This window comes from Felis catus, chromosome A1, assembly GCF_018350175.1.
Source record: "Felis catus isolate Fca126 chromosome A1, F.catus_Fca126_mat1.0, whole genome shotgun sequence".
NCBI classification, from domain to species: domain Eukaryota; kingdom Metazoa; phylum Chordata; class Mammalia; order Carnivora; family Felidae; genus Felis; species Felis catus.
This window is the reverse complement of record NC_058368.1, coordinates 104310253-104332619: the sequence shown is the minus strand read 5'-3', so window position 1 is coordinate 104332619 and position 22367 is coordinate 104310253. Positions and strand designations below refer to the sequence as shown.

General features: G+C 44.7%; 2 protein-coding genes across 2 annotated transcripts in view; both read right to left on the bottom strand.

The window, feature by feature from the left end:
- Positions 1–10156: 10156 nt before the first annotated feature.
- On the bottom strand, positions 10157–14009 carry LOC123385640. The gene is made up of 2 exons (XM_045058480.1): positions 13885–14009; positions 10157–13649 (listed from the first exon to the last, which is right to left on the bottom strand). The coding sequence occupies exon 2, from the start codon at positions 12998–13000 to the stop codon at positions 12269–12271; it is 732 nt and encodes a 243-aa protein (XP_044914415.1). The 5' UTR covers positions 13001–13649; positions 13885–14009; the 3' UTR covers positions 10157–12268.
- Positions 14010–21245: 7236 nt separating this feature from the next.
- LMNB1 (lamin B1) overlaps positions 21246–22367 on the bottom strand; it is a 57296-nt gene continuing 56174 nt past the window's right edge. The window contains exon 11 of the mRNA XM_019835509.3: positions 21246–22033. Coding sequence (XP_019691068.2) covers positions 21992–22033 — 42 coding nt within the window. The 3' untranslated portion in view covers positions 21246–21991. The remainder of the gene's footprint in view (positions 22034–22367) is intronic.

The window sequence follows — 22367 nt, the reverse complement described above, 5'->3', positions numbered from 1 at the left end:
CCATTTGGAGTTCAAAAATGTCACTGGGTTTTCTCCATCACTTACCTTCCTTTCACTCCCCTTGCCTAACAAATGCAGAGCCGGCTCTATTTGATGCCTCTGGTTCAGTAGCTGAGGGTGCCAGGCAGCTTGGTGGGGTTCACAGGACATCACTCAGAGCTCACCCTCTTCAGGGCCTCTCAGCAGCTAAGGGCTCCTGGTGAGCTTGGCCCCAGACCATGGAGACAGATTAAGCAGAGTCCATGGTAAGCGGTCTCAGACTCTGTCATAAGGATGAACCTATTCTCCATCTATTCTGCAGTCCATCTGAAGGCACAGGACTCTTTGTAGGCAACATCTTATGACAAAATTAGTGGCCCTGAGTTAGGGGTCTGTGCATGAGGAGACACTCCCCCACCCCCAAGGCATGCACCATTCTGGAAGCAGTGGGGGGTCCTACCAGAGCAACCTCAGGAATCCTGCAGAACCCTCTCCAAGTCCTCAGCCTGAGACTCCACTTTCAGAAGCCTGTGCCAGCTACTAGGGGCAAAGGGAAGATTTCCACACTGGTGATAAGTCTCCTTGATGCCAGATAGGAAGGATGAGGAATAAGACTCAGGCAAGATCAGCCAGGATCAAGGAACTCTCAAGCACACACTATTTGAGAGGAAACAGATGGGATGTATTCTGTTTCATGCACCTGGTAAAAATACTGTGGCAGGTGATCACATCCACGTGCAAGACATGAATCCCTCCATGTACACCTGCATCTCTTACAGATTTGTCAACACTTACACAAAGTCTTCAAAAACTGGGCAGCCCTGCTTATGGTTGCTACATACCATTGTCCTACTAAAAGGAAGAAGATCTCCTTGGAGAAAGGTCTGACTCTAGGTCAGGAAAGAAAATGTGTTAGAGGAATCTGAAACACCTTGTCATACCAGAAAGCAAAGAAAACTACAGTGGTTGTATCCAGCGGACACAGGATACAACTTAAACAGGCTCCCACCAACCTAAGATGGAACTATATGGGCATCAAAAAGGAATGACTTGGGGCACCTGAGTGCCTCAGTGGGTTAAGTATCCAACTCTTGGTTTCAGTTCAGGTCATGATCTCACGGTTCACGGGATCGAGCCCCATGCTGAGAGGGCAGAGCCTGCTTGGAATTCTCTCTCTCCCTCTCTCTCTACCCCTTCCCTGCTTGTACTCTGTCTCAAAATAAATAAACATTTTGTTTTAAAAGGAACAACTCATGAATTGTTACACATATTCGCTGGTAAAATTCATGAGTTTACAATGATACTTAAAATAAAAAAGCTCCCAAGTCACCTCTGGAGCACGCTAAAGAACCAAATCATTGTGCTGATAAGTGCTTTTTAAAAACTACTTTGTGTATTCTGTACCTTGGGGTATAATTGATGAATTACAGTTCTTTAGAGAAGACTTTCACCAAACAAATGTAGAAATAATGACAGAATCTAAATGAAATAATCAATCTGTCTAATGATCATTAACAGATGCTGAAACCACTGGCCGATAGGGAACTTTATAATGAAAAGGATCAGAACCTCCACAAAACCCACAAATCAATCTTAATATCACAGAAAAGCAAAAGGCTGACATGACATACCTTCTGACATGATGCAATGGGAAGTACAGAAACACCCACGAGATATTCTTGTGAAACAACAGAACTTGCAAATGATCAAGCACTGTTATCTAACTGCTGGTTTACAGGAACGAGAGGGGCAAAAACATTGTCAAATTGCACCAGTCACAGGGTTTCTCAACAGCAGCGCTACTGACACTGTGAGCTGGATGTTTCATTTGGAAGACTTACAACATCAAAAAACGTAACATGTGGACTGGGTTTGGATCCTGATTCAGAAAACCAAAGGCAAAGAAAACATCATGAGACAGGGAAGTTTGAACACTACATATTTGATCATATTAAGAAATAATTTGGGGTGTCTGGATGGCTCAGTCGGTTGAGTCTGGCTTCAACTCAGGCCATGATCTCACAGTTTGCGAGTTCAAGCCCTGCACTGGTCTCTGTGCTGACAGCTCGGAGCCTGGAGCCTGCTTCATGTTCTGTGTCTCTTGCTCTCTCTCTCTGCCCCTCCCTGGCTCATACTCTGTCTGTCTCTAAAATAAATAAACATTAAAAAATATTTTAAGAAATAAAAAGAAATAATTTGTGGGGAGGGGGCCAAGATGGTGGAGGAGCATGGAAGTGATTTTTGCCTCTCTCTTCCCTGAAATGCAGCCAGAACAACACTAAACCATCTTGCACACCTAGAAAACTGATTTGAGGATTAACACAACAATCTGCGCAACTTGAACCACAGAATTTGGCAGTCATGTGGTGTGGAGAGTTGAACTGGGGGAGAGAAGCTGCAGAGGGCAGGGAGCTGTTTTTGCTTGTGGAGAGAGGATGGAGAAAAGCACCCCCCCCCCCACCATGAAAGCAGCTGGAGAGAAAAGGCAAGAGTGGAAACAGCTGCATGGGAAAGAAGATAAAAAGGAGAAAGGAGAAAGCAAAGGATTTAAATTCCATTAAGACTCTAAAAACAGGGGGAGCAAAGAATCTGAAACTCCACAGCTCAATATCTGGCAGTGCTCTGGTGGGAAGGGTGAATCCCCAGGATCAGAGAGCGAGGTCTGAGGGGTCTTATGGCCACATGGGGAGTGGCAGTTCCCCTGCTGGGAGGACATATGATAGAGGCTGTGAGACCTCCTACAGGCAAGGGACCCAGCAGATCTTGGAAATCAGCCACATTTTCTGGTGTCAGAAGAGGGTCATTGAGGTGAAGCCTGGTGCAAAATGTGTGATGTGGTTTCCTGTAGCCCCTGAAACACTGCTGCTACATGACCACATGAACTTTTTCTGGGGTGGGCTGGTGCCCAGGCACAGTCTCTGGACATCAGCAGCAGCACAGTTGCTTGAAGGTTCCTGGGGGTGGACCGGCACCCAGCCATTGCTCAGCGAGACCCTCCCCCAGAGGGTCTGAGGTGAAAGCTGCAGTCCCTCAGAAGTGAGGGGTTGAGAAACACAGCCGCATCTGAGATAAAACTCAGGAGGGAGGTGCTATCTGGCAGCCTGAAGGCTTGGTCACAGACAGTGTAGAAGTGGGGAGTGGATGAAAGCCAGAGACAAAGGAGGAGTGCTTGACTGCCTGTCAGGAGAGCACAGAGTTCTGAAACCAGAGACTGGGTAGCTGAGTGACACCATTTTCACCTGTGCATGTGCATACACGCCTACATGTGCCACAACAATCTACCCCAGTTAGCTAAGCAATGGCACCTAGTGGAGAATGGGGACGTTAAACTAAGCCAACTGTGCCAACCAGGCTCTTGAGGAACACAACAAGTCTCTCCGCCTCCTTAGTTTACAGAGTAGACAGTACTTCATAATTTGACTTCTAGGGAAAACTGGATGTAATTTCAATCATATTTCATTCTGTTCGCTGGTCCATCTATTCTACTTTTTTTCTTTTTCTTTCCTTTTCTTATTCTTGAATACAGAAAGAGAAAAAATTATTTTTATCTTCTGTTTTTATATAAAAAAGATTTTTTCTTTAATTTTCTTCTATATTGTTTACTTTTTTGTAAATTTGTTAAATTCTAGGTTACTTTCATCATTTCATTTTACTGTATTCATTTTTTCAAATTTTGAAATGTTTTCCTTTTTTTTCCTCCTTTTTTCTTTTCTCTATTCTATCAAACTTCTTTCAACAACCAGATCAAAACACACCAAGGATCTAACAACCTTTATTTGATTATTTTATGCTGTTTTTAATTTTTTAATTTCTATTTTTTTTTACTTTATTAATTCCTTTTCTTCCTTCAAAATGGCAAATTGAAGGAATTCACCCCAAAAGAAAGAACAGGAAGAAATGACAACCATGGACTTAATCAACACAGATACAAGCAAGATGCCCAAGCCAGAATTTAGAATCACAATAATAAGAAAACTAGCTGGGGTTGAAAATAGATTAGAATCCCTTTCTGTGGAGATAAAAGAAGTAAAAGCTAGTTGGGATGAAATCTAAAATGCTATAACTGAGCTGCAATCTCAAATGGATACCACGGCGGCAAAGATGGATGAAGCAGAGCAGTGAATCAGAGATACAGAGGACGAACTTATAAAGACTAATGCAGTAGAAAAATAGAGACAGACTGAGGTAAAAGAGCACGATATAAGAATTAGAGAACTCAGTGACTCATTAAAAAGGAATAACATCAGAATCATAGAGGTCACAGAAGATGAAGAGAGAGAAAAAGGGGTAGAAGGTTTATGTGAGCAAATCACAGTGGAAAACTTTCCTAACCTGGGGAAAGATACAGACATCAAAATCCAGGAAGCACAAAGAACTCACATTAGATTCAACAAAAACTGACCATCAACAAGGCATATCAGGGGCACCTGGGTGGCTGAGTCAGTTGAGAGTCCAACTTTGACTCAGGTCATGATCTCGCGGTTCGTGAGTTCGAGCCCCACGTCGATCTCTGTGCTGACAGCTCAGAGCCTGGAGCCTGCTTCAGATTCTGTGTCCCCCTCTGTCTCCACCCTACCTCTGCTTGTGCTCTGTCTCTCTTTCAAAAATGAATAAATATTTTTTTAAAAAATTAACAAGGCACATCACAGTCAAATTCACAAAATACTCAAGCAAGGAAAGAATCATGAAAGCAGGAAAAAAAAAAAACGTCCTCAGCCTACAAGATAAGACAGATTGGGCTCGCCAAAGACCTATCCACAGAAACATGGCAGGCTAGAAAGGAGTGGCAGGATATATTCAATGTGCTGGATCAGAAAAATATGCCAAGAATTCTTCATCCAGGAAGACTGTCATTCACAATAGAAGGAGACATAAATAAAAAGTTTCCCAGACAAACAAAAACTAAAGGTGTTTGTGACCACACTCTCCTTGAGGGCACATGGAACATTCTCCAGAACAGATCACATACTGGAACATAAATCAGCCCTCAACAAGTACAAAAGGATCATACCATGCATACCATGCATATTTTCAGACCACAACGCTTTGAAACTCAAAATCAGCCACAAGAAAAACTTCGGAAAAAAAAAGTCTCCAAAGACTAAAGAACATCCTACTGAACAATAAATGGGCTAACCAAGAGGTTAAAGAGGAAATTAAAAAGTACATGGAAGCCAATGAAAATGATATCACCACAGCCCAAAACCTCTGGGACACAGCAAAGGCAGTCATAAGAGGAAAGTATCCAGGACTTCCTAAACAAGGAAGAAAGATCTCAGATTCACAACCTAACCTTACACCTTAAAGAACTGGAAAAAGAACAGCAAATAAACTCAAAACCAGTAGAAGACAGGAAATAATAAAGATTAGAGCAGAAATCAATGATATTGAAACTAAACAAAACAGAAACAGTAGAACAGATCAATGAAACCAGGAGCTGGTTCTTTGAAAGAATTAACAAAATTGATAAACCCCTAGCCAGTTTGATCAAAAAGAAAAGGAAAGGACCCAAATAAATAAAATCAAGAATGAAAGAGGAGAGATCACAACCAACACAGCAGAAAAACCAACAATAATAAAAGAATATTGTGAGCGATTATACACCAATAAAATGGGCAATGGGGGTGCCTGGGTAGCTCAGTTCATTGAGCGTCCAACTTCAGCTCAGGTCATGATCTCACAGCTTGTGGGTTCAAGCCCCTCACCGGGCTCTGTGTTGACAGCTCAGAGCCTGGAGCCTCCTTTGGATTCTGTGTCTCCCTCTCTCTCTCTGCTCTTCCCCTGCTCGTGCTCTGTCTCTGTCTCTCAAAAATAAATAAACATTAAAAAAAATTTTAATGGGCAATCCAGAAGAAAGGAACAAATTCCTAGAAACGTATGAACTACCAAAAGTGAAATAAGAAATAGAAAAGTTGAAAAGACCCATAGCCAGTAAAGAAATCGAATTAGTAATCAAAAATCTCCCAAAAACAAGAGTCCAGGGCTTCATGGCTTTCCAGGGGAATTTTACCAAACATTTAAAGAAGAGTTACCACCTATTCTTTTGAAGCTGTTCCAAAAAATAGAAATGAAGAAAAACTTCCAAACTCGTTCTATGAAGACAGCATTACCTTGATTCCAAAACCAGACAAAGACCCCACTAAAAAGGAGAACTAGAGACCAGTTTCCCTAATGAACAAGGATGCAAAAATCCTCAACAAGATACTAGCCAACCAGATCCAATAATACATTAAAAGAATTATTCACCACAACCAAGTTTATACTTGGGATGCAGGGCACTGGTTCAATTTCCACAAAACAATGTTATACATCACATAAATAAAAGAAAGGACAAGAACAACATGATCCTCTCAATAGATGCAGAGAAAGCATTTGACAAAATACAGCATCGTTTCTTGAAAAAAAAGCCCAAGAAAGTAGGGGTAGAAGGATCATACCTCGAGATCATAAAAGCCATATATGAAAGACTCAGTGTTAATATCATCCTCAATGGGGAAAAACTAAGAGCTTTCCCCCTAAGAAACACAACAAGGATGTCCACTCTCACCACTATTATTCCACACAGTATTGGAAGTCTTAGCCTCAGCAGTCAGACAACACAAAGGAGTAAAAGGCATCCAAATCAGCAAGAAGAAAGTCAAACTTTCAGTCTTTGAAAATGACATGATACTCTATATGGAAAGCCCAAAAGATTCCACCAAAAAACCACTAGAGCTGATCCATGAATTCAGCAAAGTGGGAGGATATAAAATCAGTGCACATAAATTGGTTGCATTCCTATACACAAATAAAGAAGCAACAGAAAGTGAAATCAAGGAATCGATCCCATTTACAATTGCACCAAAAACTATAAAATACCTAAGAATAAACCTAACCAAAGAGGTGAAAAATCTATACACGAAACTATAGAAAGCTTTACCAAAGAAATTGAGTAAGACACAAAAAAAATGGAAAGATATTCCATGCTCCTGGATTGAAGAACAAATATTGTTAAAATGTCAAAGCAATCTACATATTCAGTGCAATCCCTATCAAAATAACACCACCAATCTTCACAGAGCTAGAACAAACAATCCTAAAATTTGTATGGAACCAAAAAAGACCCCAAATAGCCAAAGCAATCCTGAAAAAGAAAAACAAAACTGGAGGCATCACACTCCCGGATTTGAAGCTGTATTACAAAGCTGTAATCACCAAGACAGTATGGTACTGGCACAAAAATAGACACATGGATCAATGGAACAGAATAGAGAATCCAGAAATGGACCCACAAACGTATGGCCAACTAATCTCTGACAAAGCAGGAAAGAGTATCCAATGGAATAAAGGCAGTCCCTTCAGCAAATGGTGTTAGGAAAACTGGACAGCGACATGCAGAAGAATGAACCTGGACCACTTTCTTACACCATACACAAAAAATAAACTCAAAACGGATGAAAGACCTAAACGTAAGACAGGAAGCCATCAAAATCCTCGAGGAGAAAGCAGGCAAAAACCTCTTTGACCTTGGTGGCAGCAACTTCTTACTCAACATGTCTCTGGAGGCAAGGGAAACAAAAGCAAAAATGAACTATAGGGACTTCATCAAAATAAAAAGCTTCTGCACAGTGAAGGAAACAAATCAGCAAAACTCAAAGGGAACTGACAGAATAGGAGAAGATATTTGAAAATGACATATCAGATAAAGTTAGTATCCAAAATCTATAAAGAACTTACCAAACTCAATACCCAAAAAACAAATAATCCAGTGAAGAAATGGGCAGAAGACATTAATAGGCACTTCTCCAAAGAAGACATCCAGATGGCCAACCGACACATGAAAAAATGCTCAACATCACTCATCATCAGGGAAATACAAATCAAATCCACAATGAGATACCATCTCACACCTGTCAGAATGGCTCACATCAACAACTTAAGCAACAGCAGATGTTGACGAGGATGCAGAGAAAGAGGATGTCTTCGGCACTGCTGGTGGGAATGCAAACTGGTGCAGCCACTCTGGAAATCAGTATGGAGGTTCCTCAAAAAATTAAAAATAGAACTACCTGCGACCCAGCAATTGCACTACTAGGTATATATCCAAGGGATACAGGTGTGCTGTTTCGAAGGGACACATGCACTCCCATGTTTATAGCAGCAGTATCAACAATAGCCAAAGTATGGAAAGAGCCCAAATGTCCATCGATGGATGACTGGATAAAGAAGATGTGGTATATATACACAATAGAGTATTACTCAGCAATCAAAAAAATGAAATCTTGCCATTTGCAACTACGTGGATGGAACTGGAGGGTATTATGCTAAGTGAAATTAGTCAGCCAGAGAAAGACAAAAATCATATGACTTCGCTCATATGAGGACTTTAAGACAGAACAGATGAACATAAGGGAAGGGAAGCAAAAATAATATACAAACAGGGAGGGGGACAAAACAGAAGAGACCCTTAAATATAGAGAACAAACAGAAGTTTGCTGGAGGGGTTGTGGGATGGGGTTGGGCTAATGAGTAAGGGGCGTTATGGATGAGCACTGGCCTCTACTCCTGAAATCATTGTTGCACTATATGCTAACTAACTTGGATGTAAGTTAAAAAAATAAATAGGAAAAAGGAAAGGAGGAAAAAATATTTTTTTAAAGGAAATTATTTGTTTTAGGTATGATAATAGAACTATGGTTCTGTTTAGAAAAAGTCCCAGTCTCTTGGAGATACATTTTGAAGGAATATCTGCAGTTATGTAATATGTGGGATTTGCTTTAAAATAATCCAGTGGGGGGCACCTGACTTCAGCTGTGGTCATGATCTCACGGTTCTGCGTTGGAGCCCCACATCCAGCTGGCTGCTGTCAACACAGAGCCCACTTCAGATCTTCTGTCCCCCCCGCCCCGTGCCTCTCCCCCATTCGTGCTGTCTCTCAAAAATAAACATTTAAAAAAATAAAATAATCCACCAGATGGCAGAGCAAAGGGAGGGAGTAGGGAAGAAACCAGACTGACCACATACGGGCAACTGTTGAAGCTGGCTGATGGGCACACAGGGTTGACTCTTCTCTCCACATATACCTATGCTTAAATTTTGCATTGTAAAAAGTAATTTAAAAAAACAGAACAAGTTGGTGGGACACCTGGGTGGCTCAGTCAGTTAAACTGACTCCTGATTTCAGCTCAGGCCATGATCTCACAGTTCATGGGATCGAGCCCCTGTGTCCAGCTCTGTGGTGACAGCTCGGAGCCTGCTTGGGATTCTGTCTCTCCTTTCCCTCCTTCTCTCTCACTGTCTCTGTCTCTCTTTCAAAATAAATAAATAAACTTAAATAAAATAAACAAATAAAAAATTAAAATAAAATAAAATAAAATAAATAAAATAAATAAAATAAAATAAAATATAAAATAAAATAAAATAAATTAAAATAAAATAAATAAAATAAAATAAAATAAAATAATAAAATAAAATAAAATAAATAAGATAAAATAAAATATAAAATAAAATAAAATAAAATAAATAAAATAAGATAAGATAAAATAAAATATAAAATAAAATAATAAAATAAAATAAAATAAAATAAAATAAAATAAAATAAAATAAAATAATAAAATAAAATAAATAAAATAAAATAAAATAAAATAAAATAAAATAAAATAAAATAAAATAAAATAAAATAAAATAAAATAAAATAGAGCAAGTTGGGCCCAGCCTGACACCAGCGCTGTCCGAAAGCTGAGACCAGGAAGCTGAGGAGAGCGTGGGCTGCAGCTAGCACAATCAGAGTCAGAGGCATGCATGAACAGCATGCAACGGTGAGAAAGCAGCAGTGCATTTTAACTAGAGGCTATAGGCTCAAAGTTGGTGACTGTCCTTAGAGATGCTTATACGTGGCCAAGGCTGACTATTTTGGTGTTTGCCCTGCTGAAGCGAAACTACATCAGGTTCGACAGCACGGACTGTGAGCAGCCTGTGCACTGATTGCCAGGAGAAGGTCAGAGAAGGGGCCTCCAGGTCTGTGCCAGAATGATGCTTTTCTTCCCATCGTGGATAGAAGCCAACCAGCCTCAGAGCTTCTGACCTAAAAACCACATGACCTGGGCCACCCAGGTGACTCAGTTAAGAGGCCAGCTCTTTCTTGATTTCAGCTCAGCTCGTGATCTCACAGTTCGTGAGTTTGAGCCCCACACTGGGCTCTGTGCTAACAGCTCAGAGCCTGCTTGGCATTTTTTTTTCCCTCTCTCTCTCTCTCTCTGCCCCTTCCCTGCTTGTACTCTCTCTCTTAAATAAACTTAAAAAAAAACAAAACACCCCAAAGACACGTCCCGCTGAGACTGCACAGTGCTGGTGAGGCTGTCACTGACCAGACCAGTCCTGCTGAACTGAAGCCACCCACCACACTCTGGAAACAGAAATCGCCACAGGTTCCCCTGAAGCCCTGATTCTCCTCTAATAAAGCATGTGGGTGTGGGCGGAGGTTGGGGAACACTGAATTGTGAAATTTAAAGCAAGGCAACGGGGTGCTCTTGCCCGTTGCCTTGCTTTAAATGTGGGGATAGGCCACCTCCTTTCATTTATCAAAATCAAGGTGAAGTCTTCTGAAACCCCATCATCTCCTCTCCTCCCATCCCACACTCCTAATGACAGCTCCATGTGGCCACAAGGAGCATCACTCAAGGAAAAAATGCCTGGAATCAGGTTGCGTGAGGAGGAAGAAGAATGAGGCAGCAAGTGTGAGAATCAACAGTGAATCCAGAGAGGATTCGGGGGAAGAAGTGGCCACAGGCACCTCGGGGGTCAGGGGATCGGAGATAAGGAGAGGATACATCTGTCTCCACAACCTCCTGGTGGCTCCTGTGAACATAACAGGGGTCACGCACCCCCAGATGGGGACAATCTGCCATATGAACAAGTCATTTAACGAGTAGCACGTATGTCCACATTTCCTGCTCCGCCCGTTGTTTCTTGGAAGTGAGCAAGCCCCTCACACAAAGCCTCCTGGAATCCTGTCGGCCTCCTGGCTTCCCCCACAGACACAGCATCAGTGAACTCATGTCTCTCCACTGAAACCATCCCAAGTCATTCAGCATTGGCTACCGAGCCTGTCGAAGGTAGCACGCTGACCAACAGATTGGTTCAGAATAGCCCGGCACCCTTTGGCCGCCCATTGAATGAGGTCTGCTCTCGTTCCTGTCACTTAGGATGCACGTGCCAAAGAGGACAAGAGCACCCCGTCGCCCTGCCTTAAATTTCACAATTCAGTGTTTCCCAACCTCCACCAAGCGTTTTGGCAAAGAGCTGCCAAAGAGCCACAGTTTCTTCTGGCCACCTGGGGGGTGTGGGGGTGTGGAGGGGGGAGGGCTATGCTGGTGGATCACCTGCTGCATTAGAACCCCCGAGGCTTCGCCCACGGACACATTAACCCCCTCTCCCAGCTGAAGGCTTAAACTATTCTTTACTTAAATGAAAACCTGAAATCCACCCACAGCCAACATCAAGCGGGACCCTGTCATCTCAGCCCCGTGGATCACGCACAGCAGGTCGGCAGGCAGCTTTTGTGCAGAGCGCAGACACGACTTTCCAGCAGCGCGCAGGCCCTGTGCGCCGGGAAAGCGCTGAGAGGGAAGGATGGCCAACTGGCACGAGCGAAAAGATTTTCTCAGCGTTTGGGTCTCGACGGAAAACTCAGAAGTGACTGCCAAACATGCTCCAGAAATCCTCTCCGTGGTCCCATTTGAGCCCTGAGCACATGGGGCACCTGGACCGTCACTGTCCTCTTTGGTTTTAAGCAACAAAGGTGTCAGTGTGGCCAACCTGTCACAAGTGTTGACAGAGCTCCCAATGTCTTCTTCCAGTAGAAATGGAGACGGATCTGACAGGGACGCCGCACCTCTGCACGGGGGAGGCGAGCCACAGGACTACATGTTTAAATGATTTGGAACAAATCGGTACAGTGGGGACCACGGCAGGGGAGAGCCGACATTTGTCTAAAACGGAAAACTCGGAGTGCACTTTCCAAAGCTTCTAACTGGGAAGTAGTCATCTAATATTCGCTTTTCAAAGAAAAAAGAAAAGCCGATGTTGCTATGCTATCCCTGATTTGACGTTGCTTTTGCACACCTGTCTGCACCTGGCTGGGGGGGTGGCAGTGTTGGGGGGGTGGGGAATGATCCCCTTTCAGGTATGGGTTTCTCTACGTGAGTGACTCACAAAGCCTATCTTCGGGCAGCCTTCGATCCCCAAAACTCCCAATTTCCAGGAGCTTCCAGGTTGCAGCCCAAACCCCATCAGTGACAGAGGGCAGAGTCTAGTCTCGGAGAGCCCCAGGACGGTTCTGAATTCCTTTCCGGGGCTGGGTGAAGGACCTGACAGACGTGGGCACGTTCGCCTCCCATGGTAACAATGGTTGACCTACACCCTTGAATCGGTGCCTGTCAATTTTAGGTCCAAGAGCCCCAGGGAGACGGGCCGAGACGCAGGCCGTGGATGGTGCGGATACCCCCCTGGGGATCTGACCGCTCTTCACTGTTCCGCCTCCATCTGCACAAGGGAGCCCCGACTGGCAGTTGGACTGACCCAGGCTAGAGCGAAACGGCCCTTCGGGACCACCCGATGCCCCCTTAGCTAATGCTGTGCGAGGCGGCGGCCACCATTTCCAACAGGCTCCAGTAACCCTACTACGCACGAAGCCAAAGAACTTGAACACAGTGAAAATCACGCCTGTCGTGACTGTGAAGGTGTGCGCAGGGGAGCTCTTCCCAGGTGGCGAGAACCCGTCTTTGAAACCCGGCTTCCAACCGGACGCGTTCTCCCAATGGCCATCTCCCACGGGAGACCAGGTGTCTCGAAGCCAGCTGTGTGGTGCCGTCCCACGGCTGTGCGGGGACGTGTCTGTGCGATTGTTCGGCTGATGCCCTCCCGGAGCTGCAGCCCCGTCGGCGTCAGGGCAAGATTTCTCTGCGCGCAACACTGCCTTCCCGGGGCCCAGGGCGCAGCTTGGCACTCTTCGAGCGCTCAGAGACGTCTGTGGGGTTAACATGTATTCACCAAATGAGCGAAGGGTGGGATGCTTCCGGCATTCTCAGAGGCATTCCTTGCCTGAGCACTCAGCTGACGGGGAGAAGCGTCAGCTCTGACCTGCACTGTTCTCACACGGAGACTTCCAGACACGAACAGCCGCGCGATGAGAACCTCACCCTACTTGCCGACACCCCTTGTCAAAACTTCTGAAGTAACCATTCGCTTTAAATGACTACCTATCGGGGGCACCTGGGGGGCTCATTCGGTTAAGTGTCCGACTCTCGGTTTCGGCTCAGGTCATGATCCCCTGGCTCGTTTGTTCGGGCCCAGCATCGGGCTCTGTCTAACGGTGTGGAGCCTGCTTGGGATTCTCTCTCTCCCTCCCTCTCTCTCTCTCTGCCCCGTTCATGCTCGCTCTCTCTCTCCAAATAAATAAATACACTTAAACAAATCACTATTTATTTATTTAGACCTACTGTCTTGGCGTGATCTTTCCTCGGGATCTAATACGCCCATCAACACTCTTTTTTGCGACAGGGCTTTTGGTCTCGGTTTGCGGATAAGCAAACTGAGAAGCAGGAATGTCAGCTTTCTCCAGACCACACTTTCTGGGACGGCGACTTCTTGTCACTAAGGGCTGCAGTCTCCAGGGGTTTCCATTCCCAAAGCTGGTTCAAAGGAGAAAAAATGCTGCCTTTTCTATTTACAGCCCGTCTGAGGAGAAGGCCCACCCATGTGGGGAAGTACAAACTTGGAACATAACCCAGGACCGCACGGGGCATGGTTTACACAATGGTTAATTCTCTATCATGTAACAAAAAAACACCACCACTATTTTTTTCTTTCACCTCCTTACTAATCAGAGCTGAATCACCACCAGTTGCAATCATTCCCGTTACTCACAGGCCGTCCACCACCCGCTAGGAGGACTGGGGGTGCTTGTTCCCGCCCCGGGACACGTCCCACAGTTCCAGATACATTAGTAACACGTTGCCTCACCGAGGCCCGGCCTGCTCTGCAGGACTTGTTGCGTCTCCACCACCTCTGTTTAGCTTACCTAATGGTGACTATCCCCCAGAGGTGACTTTTACATCACAACACTTCATTACCTCCCTGACGGCAGGAAAAATGCATCCTGCAGGGGAGGCAGCCCGCTCCGGCTCCGGGAAGGGCGGCGCGCGGGGAGCGCGCGCCCGCTGTGGTTCCGACCCGGAGAACAGGAGGAGGCGGAGGCCGGGGGGAGGAGCCAGGAAGGCACGGCAGGGGGAGGGGCGCGTCGTAGTGGGGGAGGGGCGAGCGGGGGGGAGGGGCGAGCGGGGGCGAGCCTCCCGGAGAGCAGTCAGCCGGCCTGTCCCGATCAAGCCCCGGCTTTACAGGCTGAGAGGCACAAGTGAGGTCGAAATACATGCGAGAAAGCGCTTGCTAAACTGCACCACGCCAGTAATATTTATTACATTCGCCATTAATTTGAGGAACATTCGCAACAGAGATTTGAACTAGGGATGTGGGGATTATCTGACAGCTGGAATTGTTCCCGTTCATTCTGGACAACGAATAGCACGGTTTTCATTTGTAAACCGGCTGTGTAAATTATTTTCTGACAGCTGCCGGGGATAAAGTAGGCAGAGCTGTCGGATACAGGCCTGTGTGAACAGAACGAGTTTTTCAGAAAACCCCTGGATCTCTCAGCTCCGTATTCCAGAAGCCTTGTCTGGCGGTGGCCGCCAGGCAAACGCAAATTCCCCGGGGTATGGTTGCTGAAGGAATGAATGAGTGAATAAATGACTTCACCTCTAGGCAAGACAGCCAGTCTGCAAAGCAAGGATACCCCTTACCCAGTGCGGTACAGCAAACTTTAAGTTAGGAAACCTTTAGGGGTGCCTGGATGGGTCAGTCGGTTAAGCGTTTGACTTCAGCTCAGGTCATGACTTCCAGGTCCAGGAGGTGGAGCCCCACGGTGAGCCCCGCGCTGGGATCTGCACTGACAGCTCTGGGTCTGGAGCCTGCTTTGGATTCTGTGGCTCCCTCTCTCCGCCCCTCCCCTGCTTCTGCTCTCTCTCTCTCAAAAGTAACCGTCAAAAGGGGCACTTGGGTGGCTCAGTCGTTTAAGCATCCGATTTCAGCTCAGGTCATGATCTCATGGTTTGTGGGTTCGAGCCCCAAGTCCAGCTCTGTGCTGACAGAACAGAGCCTGGAGCCTGGTTGGGATTTTGTGTCTCCCTCTCTCTCTCTCTCTCTCTCTCTGCCCCTCCCCCATTCGCAAAAATAAACAATAAAAATTTTTAATTAAAAAAAATAGGGGCCCCTGGGTGGCTCAGGCAGTTGAGCGTCCGCCTTTGGCTCAGGTCATGATCTCTCAGTCTGTGAGTTCGAGCCCCACGTCCGGCTCTGTGCTGACAGCTCGGAGCCTGGAGCCTGTTTCGGATTCTGTGTCTCCCTCTCTCTCTGCCCCTCCCCGCTCATGCTCTGTATCTCTGTCAAAAATAAGGTTTTTTTTAATTAAAAAAAACAAAAACTTTTTTTTTTTTTTAAGTAAGTAAATCTTTGATGTGCCACACTGCATTTCCAGAACCCTGTCCCTGCTGTTTTCTCTTAGTTGCGTCCCTAGTCTCCCAGGTGCATGACACAGCCAGGGGCCCTGCTTCAGGCTCCTGTAGGAACTTCTGGCAGGAGGCCACCCTGAGCCTCCCAAACATGCCTCTCTGTGCCCAAACCTTTCCTTCCCCACCCAAGGACCCCTCCCATATTATAAACCTAAGCACTGTTCCTGGTGGCCCGCAGCTGCAGCTGAGTCCGGGCCAGACCCACCATCCCCTCGGTGCCAGTAGAGGGATGATTACACAACAGGCACTTAATCAAGACTCTTCAGCTCCTTTTTTCTAAGGTTCAAATTTCCAGTTTTTCTCTCAGCAGGACAAAGACTTAAAAGAAAAGAGCAACTGAGAAAATGAATCATAGGAAAATTTTGGCTCCACATTTAGCCTGGGTTCAGTCCCCTCTTGACACTGGCTGGAAGGTAACAAAGGAGTGGGGGGGAGCTAGCAGCAAAGAGGAAGGAAGGCTGGGTGGTTTCACAATCCCAGGCTTGGGAAGACAATGTTCCAGTGGCCAACAGCTGGGCCACAAAGTAGCCTTTGGTGAAGGGTGGTGTGAGCTGGGACTCTCCCTGGCTCAAATGGAGAGCCTGGAGAAAAAGAAGGGAAAAGAAAAGAAGGGTTCTGGGATTCAGACTTTGGGGAAGTGAGACAATAAACAAGTCCTCTGAAGACCACGCTCAGCCACTAAACTAGAAAGCCAGCCTCTGCCAGATGAGACCAACTCAGCACAGGACACCCGTGTCCCTCTGGTGACAAAGTGGACACTCTAGCTAACACTGGGAGCTTAAGGTAAGTCCTGGCACACAGGCCTATATGGAAGGCAGTTATGGAAACACTCCAATGGGGGCACCTGGGTGGCTCAGCCGGTTAATCGTCTGGCTTCAGCTCAAGTCATGAGCTTACAGTTCATGGGTTCGAGCCCCGCGTCGGGCTCTGGGCTGACGGTTCAGAGCCTGGAACCTGCTTTAGATTCTCTGTCTCCCTCTCTCTGCCCCTCCCCCATTCACGTGCTTGGTCTCTCAATAAATAAATAAATAATAAACATTAAAATAGATTTCAAAAAAAGACTGGTGTATTCAACAAACTAGACCCTTTGAAAATAATTACCCAGAGTGTATTACAAACACTGAGGAAAAAGAAATACTGGTGTAGGTACCTCCACTCTATTACAGTTTCATGGGGAGATCTGCCCCCAATGCTGGATGTGTGGGGAAAGTGAAGCCTGGTGGATGTGACAGGGCCAAGAGGATTAGGACACCCACTCTGAGGGCTGAGTGCATCATGAAAGGAGGCTTAAAAGGCAAGTGGGGGCACATGGGCGGCTCAGTCAGTTGAACATCTGACTTTGGTTTAGGTCATGATCTCATGGTTCATGAGTTCAAGCCCCACATACATCAATCAGGCTGGCTGCTGTCAGCACGGAGCCTGCTTTGGATCTTCTGTCCCCCTCTCTCTGTCCCTCCCCTGCTTGCATTCTCTCTCTCAAAGATAGTAAACATTTTTAAGAAGGCAAGTGAGGATTTTCTTATTCTAAATCAAATAAACCAACAGCAATGTTTAAGAAAATGGTATAAGAAATTTTCAGAGAAACCATTAGGTTCCACACACCAGGGCCCATTTGAAGCACTACAAAGCCAAAGGAGGTATAAAAACTCCTGAAATGGAACAAGAGCTGTGTTTCTCTGAGAGCAAACTTGGCTGACACTTAAACTGAGAATTCCAGTTCAGATTGGTGGAGGAAGCACTCACATAATAAATCTGGGGGGATATGTGCTTTATCGTTGTAACACTACTTAAGCTACCGAACCGGCTGTCTCCTTGAACTGAGAGGTGCATTTTAGCCTCTGGTGAAAAGTCAGCAAAAGACAGGACTTACTGTGCTGTTAAAAGTGAAGGCAAATATGTAAGAGAAATGAGAGAAGGGGTGCGGGTTCGCACTCTAGGTCCCGTGCCGGTCTCCAGGGCCAACTGGTGACTGGTCAGCCTCCACGATGATCCTCTGCCCTTCACTTTGCATGACCCTCCAGATCAGCCAAGCTGCATCCATTCGCCACTGATTAACTATTCTTCCCGTTCAGCGTGCTCACATGAAGCTCCCTCCACAACACCTTGAAAACAACTCCCGTGAGTTTTACTTGTGTTTTGCCTAAATTATTTTCCTCGCTGCCATCAGTTTGGTTCTGAAAGTCTCCCTAGTAAGACAGACAAATGGCAGAAACACAGAATACTAAATATTACGTCCTTCTCTGCCTTTTTTTTCTCTGGCAAGGGAGGGAAGGAGTATTCCCAGTTTCAGAATTCTGGGCTTTCCTAGGTAACTACGTGGAAATACCAGAACATTGCTTCAAGGGGCCCAAGTCATTCTGTTCTCCATGTGATTTGGCCAGGAAAAGAAAGGGCATTCAAGTAAGTTTCTTTGTAATTTAAGATTCCATGAAAGGGATGGTGGGTGAGAAACTGAAACCAAAGGGAACATGATTTAGAATCAGCATCTCTCGTAAAATACGTACACATACACACAGGCAAATCAATGTGCACATGCTTGTATTGGTGTGTGATGAGGAAATAACTGACAAGGAGGGGCTCCTTCTATCACTATAAAATTGATAACCTGTGATCTTTGTTTTAATAGAGAGCCAGGCTTAAAATGAGAACCAAAAATGCCCAGGTGCCATAAAGGAACAAGAATTCAGAGTGTGAAATGGAAACTTTCAGGATGGAGGCTGGGGGGTGGGGGTAGGAAACAGGGCAAAACTCCGTGCAAGGACAGGACCTACCCAAAAGGGAGCTGGTTGCAAAAGGTTCAGAACCATAAAGTGCTCCCACACCTCCCATTACAGCAAGCCCAAAGACCCAGAGCAAAGGCAAACTTTTTTTTTTTTTTTTTTGCTAGAGCGAAAACGTGTGCACGCATCCGTGAGTGGTGGGGGGGGTGGGGGGTGGGGAGAAAGAATCCCAAGCAGGCTTCACAGTCTGCGCAGAGCAGACAAGGGTCTTAATCCCATGACCCTGGGATCGTGATCTGAGCCAAAATCAAGAGTCGCACACTCAACTGACTGAGCCACCCAGGCACCCCAATGGCAAACTTTTGATGCAGACCGAGGGGGAGCATGTGGAAGTTACCTGTGAGAAATAAAGAATACCCATGCACCAGCATCCAAGTGGATTTTTTTTCACTACCACCAGATGAGAAAACAGCAACAAAGGTCCAATCCACTATCATCATTGGGGAGCTGGAACAGAAAAGCACCAAACTACCCTGTATGTTAGGCACACAAACCACTCACAGAATAAACACCTGTTGAAGGGAAGTTCACAATCTAAAAACCCCATGAGGAAGCAAACCATTTTTGGCTCTCAAACCATTTTGGCAAACCAAATTAGGCTCTCCATAAGAACTCAGGAAAATATGTTAGAAACCATACAAGTGTGCCTAAAATGACCCTTTAAAAGAAGAAAAGAACTATAGTGAAGAGCTGAATTTGAAAAAAAAATCAAATTCCAAAAATGAAAAGTACAGAAATTACAAACTCAATGAGCAGGATAAAAAATAGAGATAAATAGAAAGAAATTACTGAGAATACAACAACACAGAGAAATCTACAAGATATGAAAGAGAATGGGTTCGATAAAAAATCTAAAAGAAACCCCAGAAGGGAAGAACAGCAAACAGGAAAGAGATCACACTCAACAAAATAGGAGCATCCAGAATTTTCTTAGTGAAGAACAGAGAGGAGACCTACCCACAAGAGAAATTAAAAAAAATAATAATAATAAAGAATAAAGAAAAAAAAATCCCTGTCCAAACACAGGAGTGAGACCAGAAAACCAAAGAGAAAGCGGAAGGGAAACCTCATGCCGGGTGTAAAACAGGTCAGTAATCCAGAAATGTATCCCAAAGCTCCGTGGATGTGGAGACACAGAGCATACACGGGAGGCAGGTGCTCGGGCCCTCTGCCTCTCCTGCTCCGTGGGAACAGATACACATGCAGCTCGTTTTCAGAGAACCTGTAGTTTCACCTTTGTCAGACTAAGTGACCACCACCAGCTTCTGCTTGCAACACACCCAGGGCACCAAACCGCGTGGGTACAGGGTCCCGGATTTTCCCCCTACATCACCAGACGTGCGTCTACGTCGCCCGAGTACCTACTACTCTTCCGTGTCACGGCCGTCGATTCTTAGTGCCCACCTACTAAAAAGGGTTGATTTCTAGAACCTGACTTACCCAGCAGGAAAGTACCCTGAGTGCATTTTGATGACAAGAACCCCATCTTGTGGCAAAATCTGTCAAAGCCGAGTCTGACTGCACACTGCAGTGCCACGCTCATTGTGAAGACAAATCTGTGCTGAGAAGTTATCATTTTATCTGCTTCACCTGACACCGTATCTTGCCCGGCATTTATCTTGTGTCTGTGATGGCACCAGCGTATGCAGTAAATCTGCAGAGCACAGTAATTCTGAGACTTTGTGAGTTATTTTCCAGTGAAAGCCTCGAGTCTTTGCGCAGCTTACTGCAGGAATATTTTAAGGGAAAACCAAACACTGACTCCGGGCTGGCTTCCGAAATTTATCATCTGTTCGTTCGACCGGTGGTGCAGGCATTCCACTTCCCACAAGATGAACACACTTGGAGAAAGCAATTGCAAGACAAAACTGGCCCAAACCCCTAAGGATCGACACCCTAGATTACCACTATACATGACAAAGCCACCCCATAAGCACATGGCCTCCCTGTCACATCGCTCATACCTTAATCCTCTAACAGGTACGGTTACGGATATCTTTTCTCTATTTTATAAGTCGGTAAAACTAGATTCTAGAAGAGTATTCTCTCCCTCTTCTCCCTTTAAAAGGAGTATCTTCCTCAGTGTCTTCTGCCACTGTCCCTGTTCCCATTTGACTTTCCTATTAAAGGAGATTTTGAAAGGCCTAATTGTTAATAAGCTAAAAAATATAAAGCACTGAGCACGGTATCTGACCCCAAAACATAAGCTACTATTATTTTTTTTAATGTTTATTCATTTCTGAGAGAGAGAGAGAGAGCGCACGAGAGAGCGCGTGCGAGAGAGCACGAGCGCACAGTGGGGAGGGGCAGAGACAGAGAGGGAGACACAGAATCCCAAGCAGGCTCTGAGCGGTCAGCATAGAGCCCGACACGGGGCTCAAACTCAAGAACCATGAGGTCACGACCTGAGTTGAAGTCGGAAGCTTAACCAACTGAGCCACCCAGGTGCCCCTATTATTACTTTTATTATTGTTATTACTGCTATTGATTAAGACAGAGTACTGAAAGGGGGAGGGGTAAAGACCTCAGAGCGGTTTGTGGTTTCCTCATTATCAAAGCTTAAAGAAACACCTAGTTTATTTAATTTTTTATTTTAATTTTTTTTTTTGAGAGCGAGCGAGTGCGAGTGGAGGAGAGGCAGAGAGAGAGAGAGAAAGAGAGAGAACGCTCAGGATGGAGCCCAATTCGAGGCTCAGTCCCACGACCCTGGGATCATGACCTGAGCCGATATCAAGAGTCAGATGCTCAACCGACTGAGCCATCCAGGCACCCCAAGAAACATCTACGTTAAACAAGAAGCCAAATTATTTTTATGAAAAGCACAGGTAAAACAATACTCTTCTTCCCCCCAAATCAGGTTTTTAAAGTTAAAAGAGACCAATTAATATTAAAACAGCTTTTATTTGTTAATGTATCATAGGAAATTAAAGCAAGTTACACTATCTTTAAAAACACAGCTAATGCATTTTAAGAGAAACCCGTCCCTCCCACCCGCTATCCCCGCATGAATTAAGAATCTAAGAGAAGTAACCATAAAACAAAGTTTTGTGGAATCCTTCATCCAAGAGTGCTTACATGATGATTAGGTTAATATTGCCTTCTTACAAAATTTCTCTTTTCTATTAAAAAAAATTTTTTGTAGCCTTGATTGTTTATTACAAAAAAATTCAGTACAAAAGTTTGATATATTGAAAAATGTCCCCCCCTCACAGCACCGTTATATATAGCAGAGAGTAATCAAGAGCAGATTGCTAATCTAGATGGAGCAATCTTCAAATTATACCCAGACACACAGTGGTTTATTTACCCTCCCGTCCCCTTCTTGTAAGAACTTAAAAAAACACACATACAAAAAAATGTCAAAAAATTTGAGGAACCCTTTCCAAACAGTACACAGTTAGTTCAGTGTCAATAATTCACATCTTGCAACAAAGTGTATGGATATGGTTTCTTTTACAAAACTTTTTCAGTGTCAAAAAAGGAAATTAAGGCCATCAGATTCGCAGCTTAAAAATTCACATAAAGGAAATATAAAAATATTCTGTGCTTCTGAGAAGGCTCTGCACTGCATGTTGGTAAGGATTACCGTATTTCTTTGTGTTGAGGAAGACCGTTGACTTGAGAAGTTTACATAATTGCACAGCTTCTATTGGATGCTCTTGGGGTTCCCTGACGAGGAAAAGCAGAAAGAAAAATCAGTGCTAAGAAAATGGAGGACAGCACTTTAAAATAAGGCAGAGATGGCACAAAACCGTATTACCTAACTTCAAATGAAACTTTATCATTTTCTCATTTTTAACCTCCTCTTATAAACTTCTTCCAACAAACTCCACAACAGTGACACTAAACTCCAGCTGCACATTCAGATCCTGAAGAGCTTCAAAAAAAAAAATTCTGATCTGGGTCTCTAGATAAGAATTTCTCATTTAAGTGGGGAAGTATATCTATTTATATATAATTTTAAAATTCCCTAAGTAATTAATGATATGCAGCTAAGGCTGAA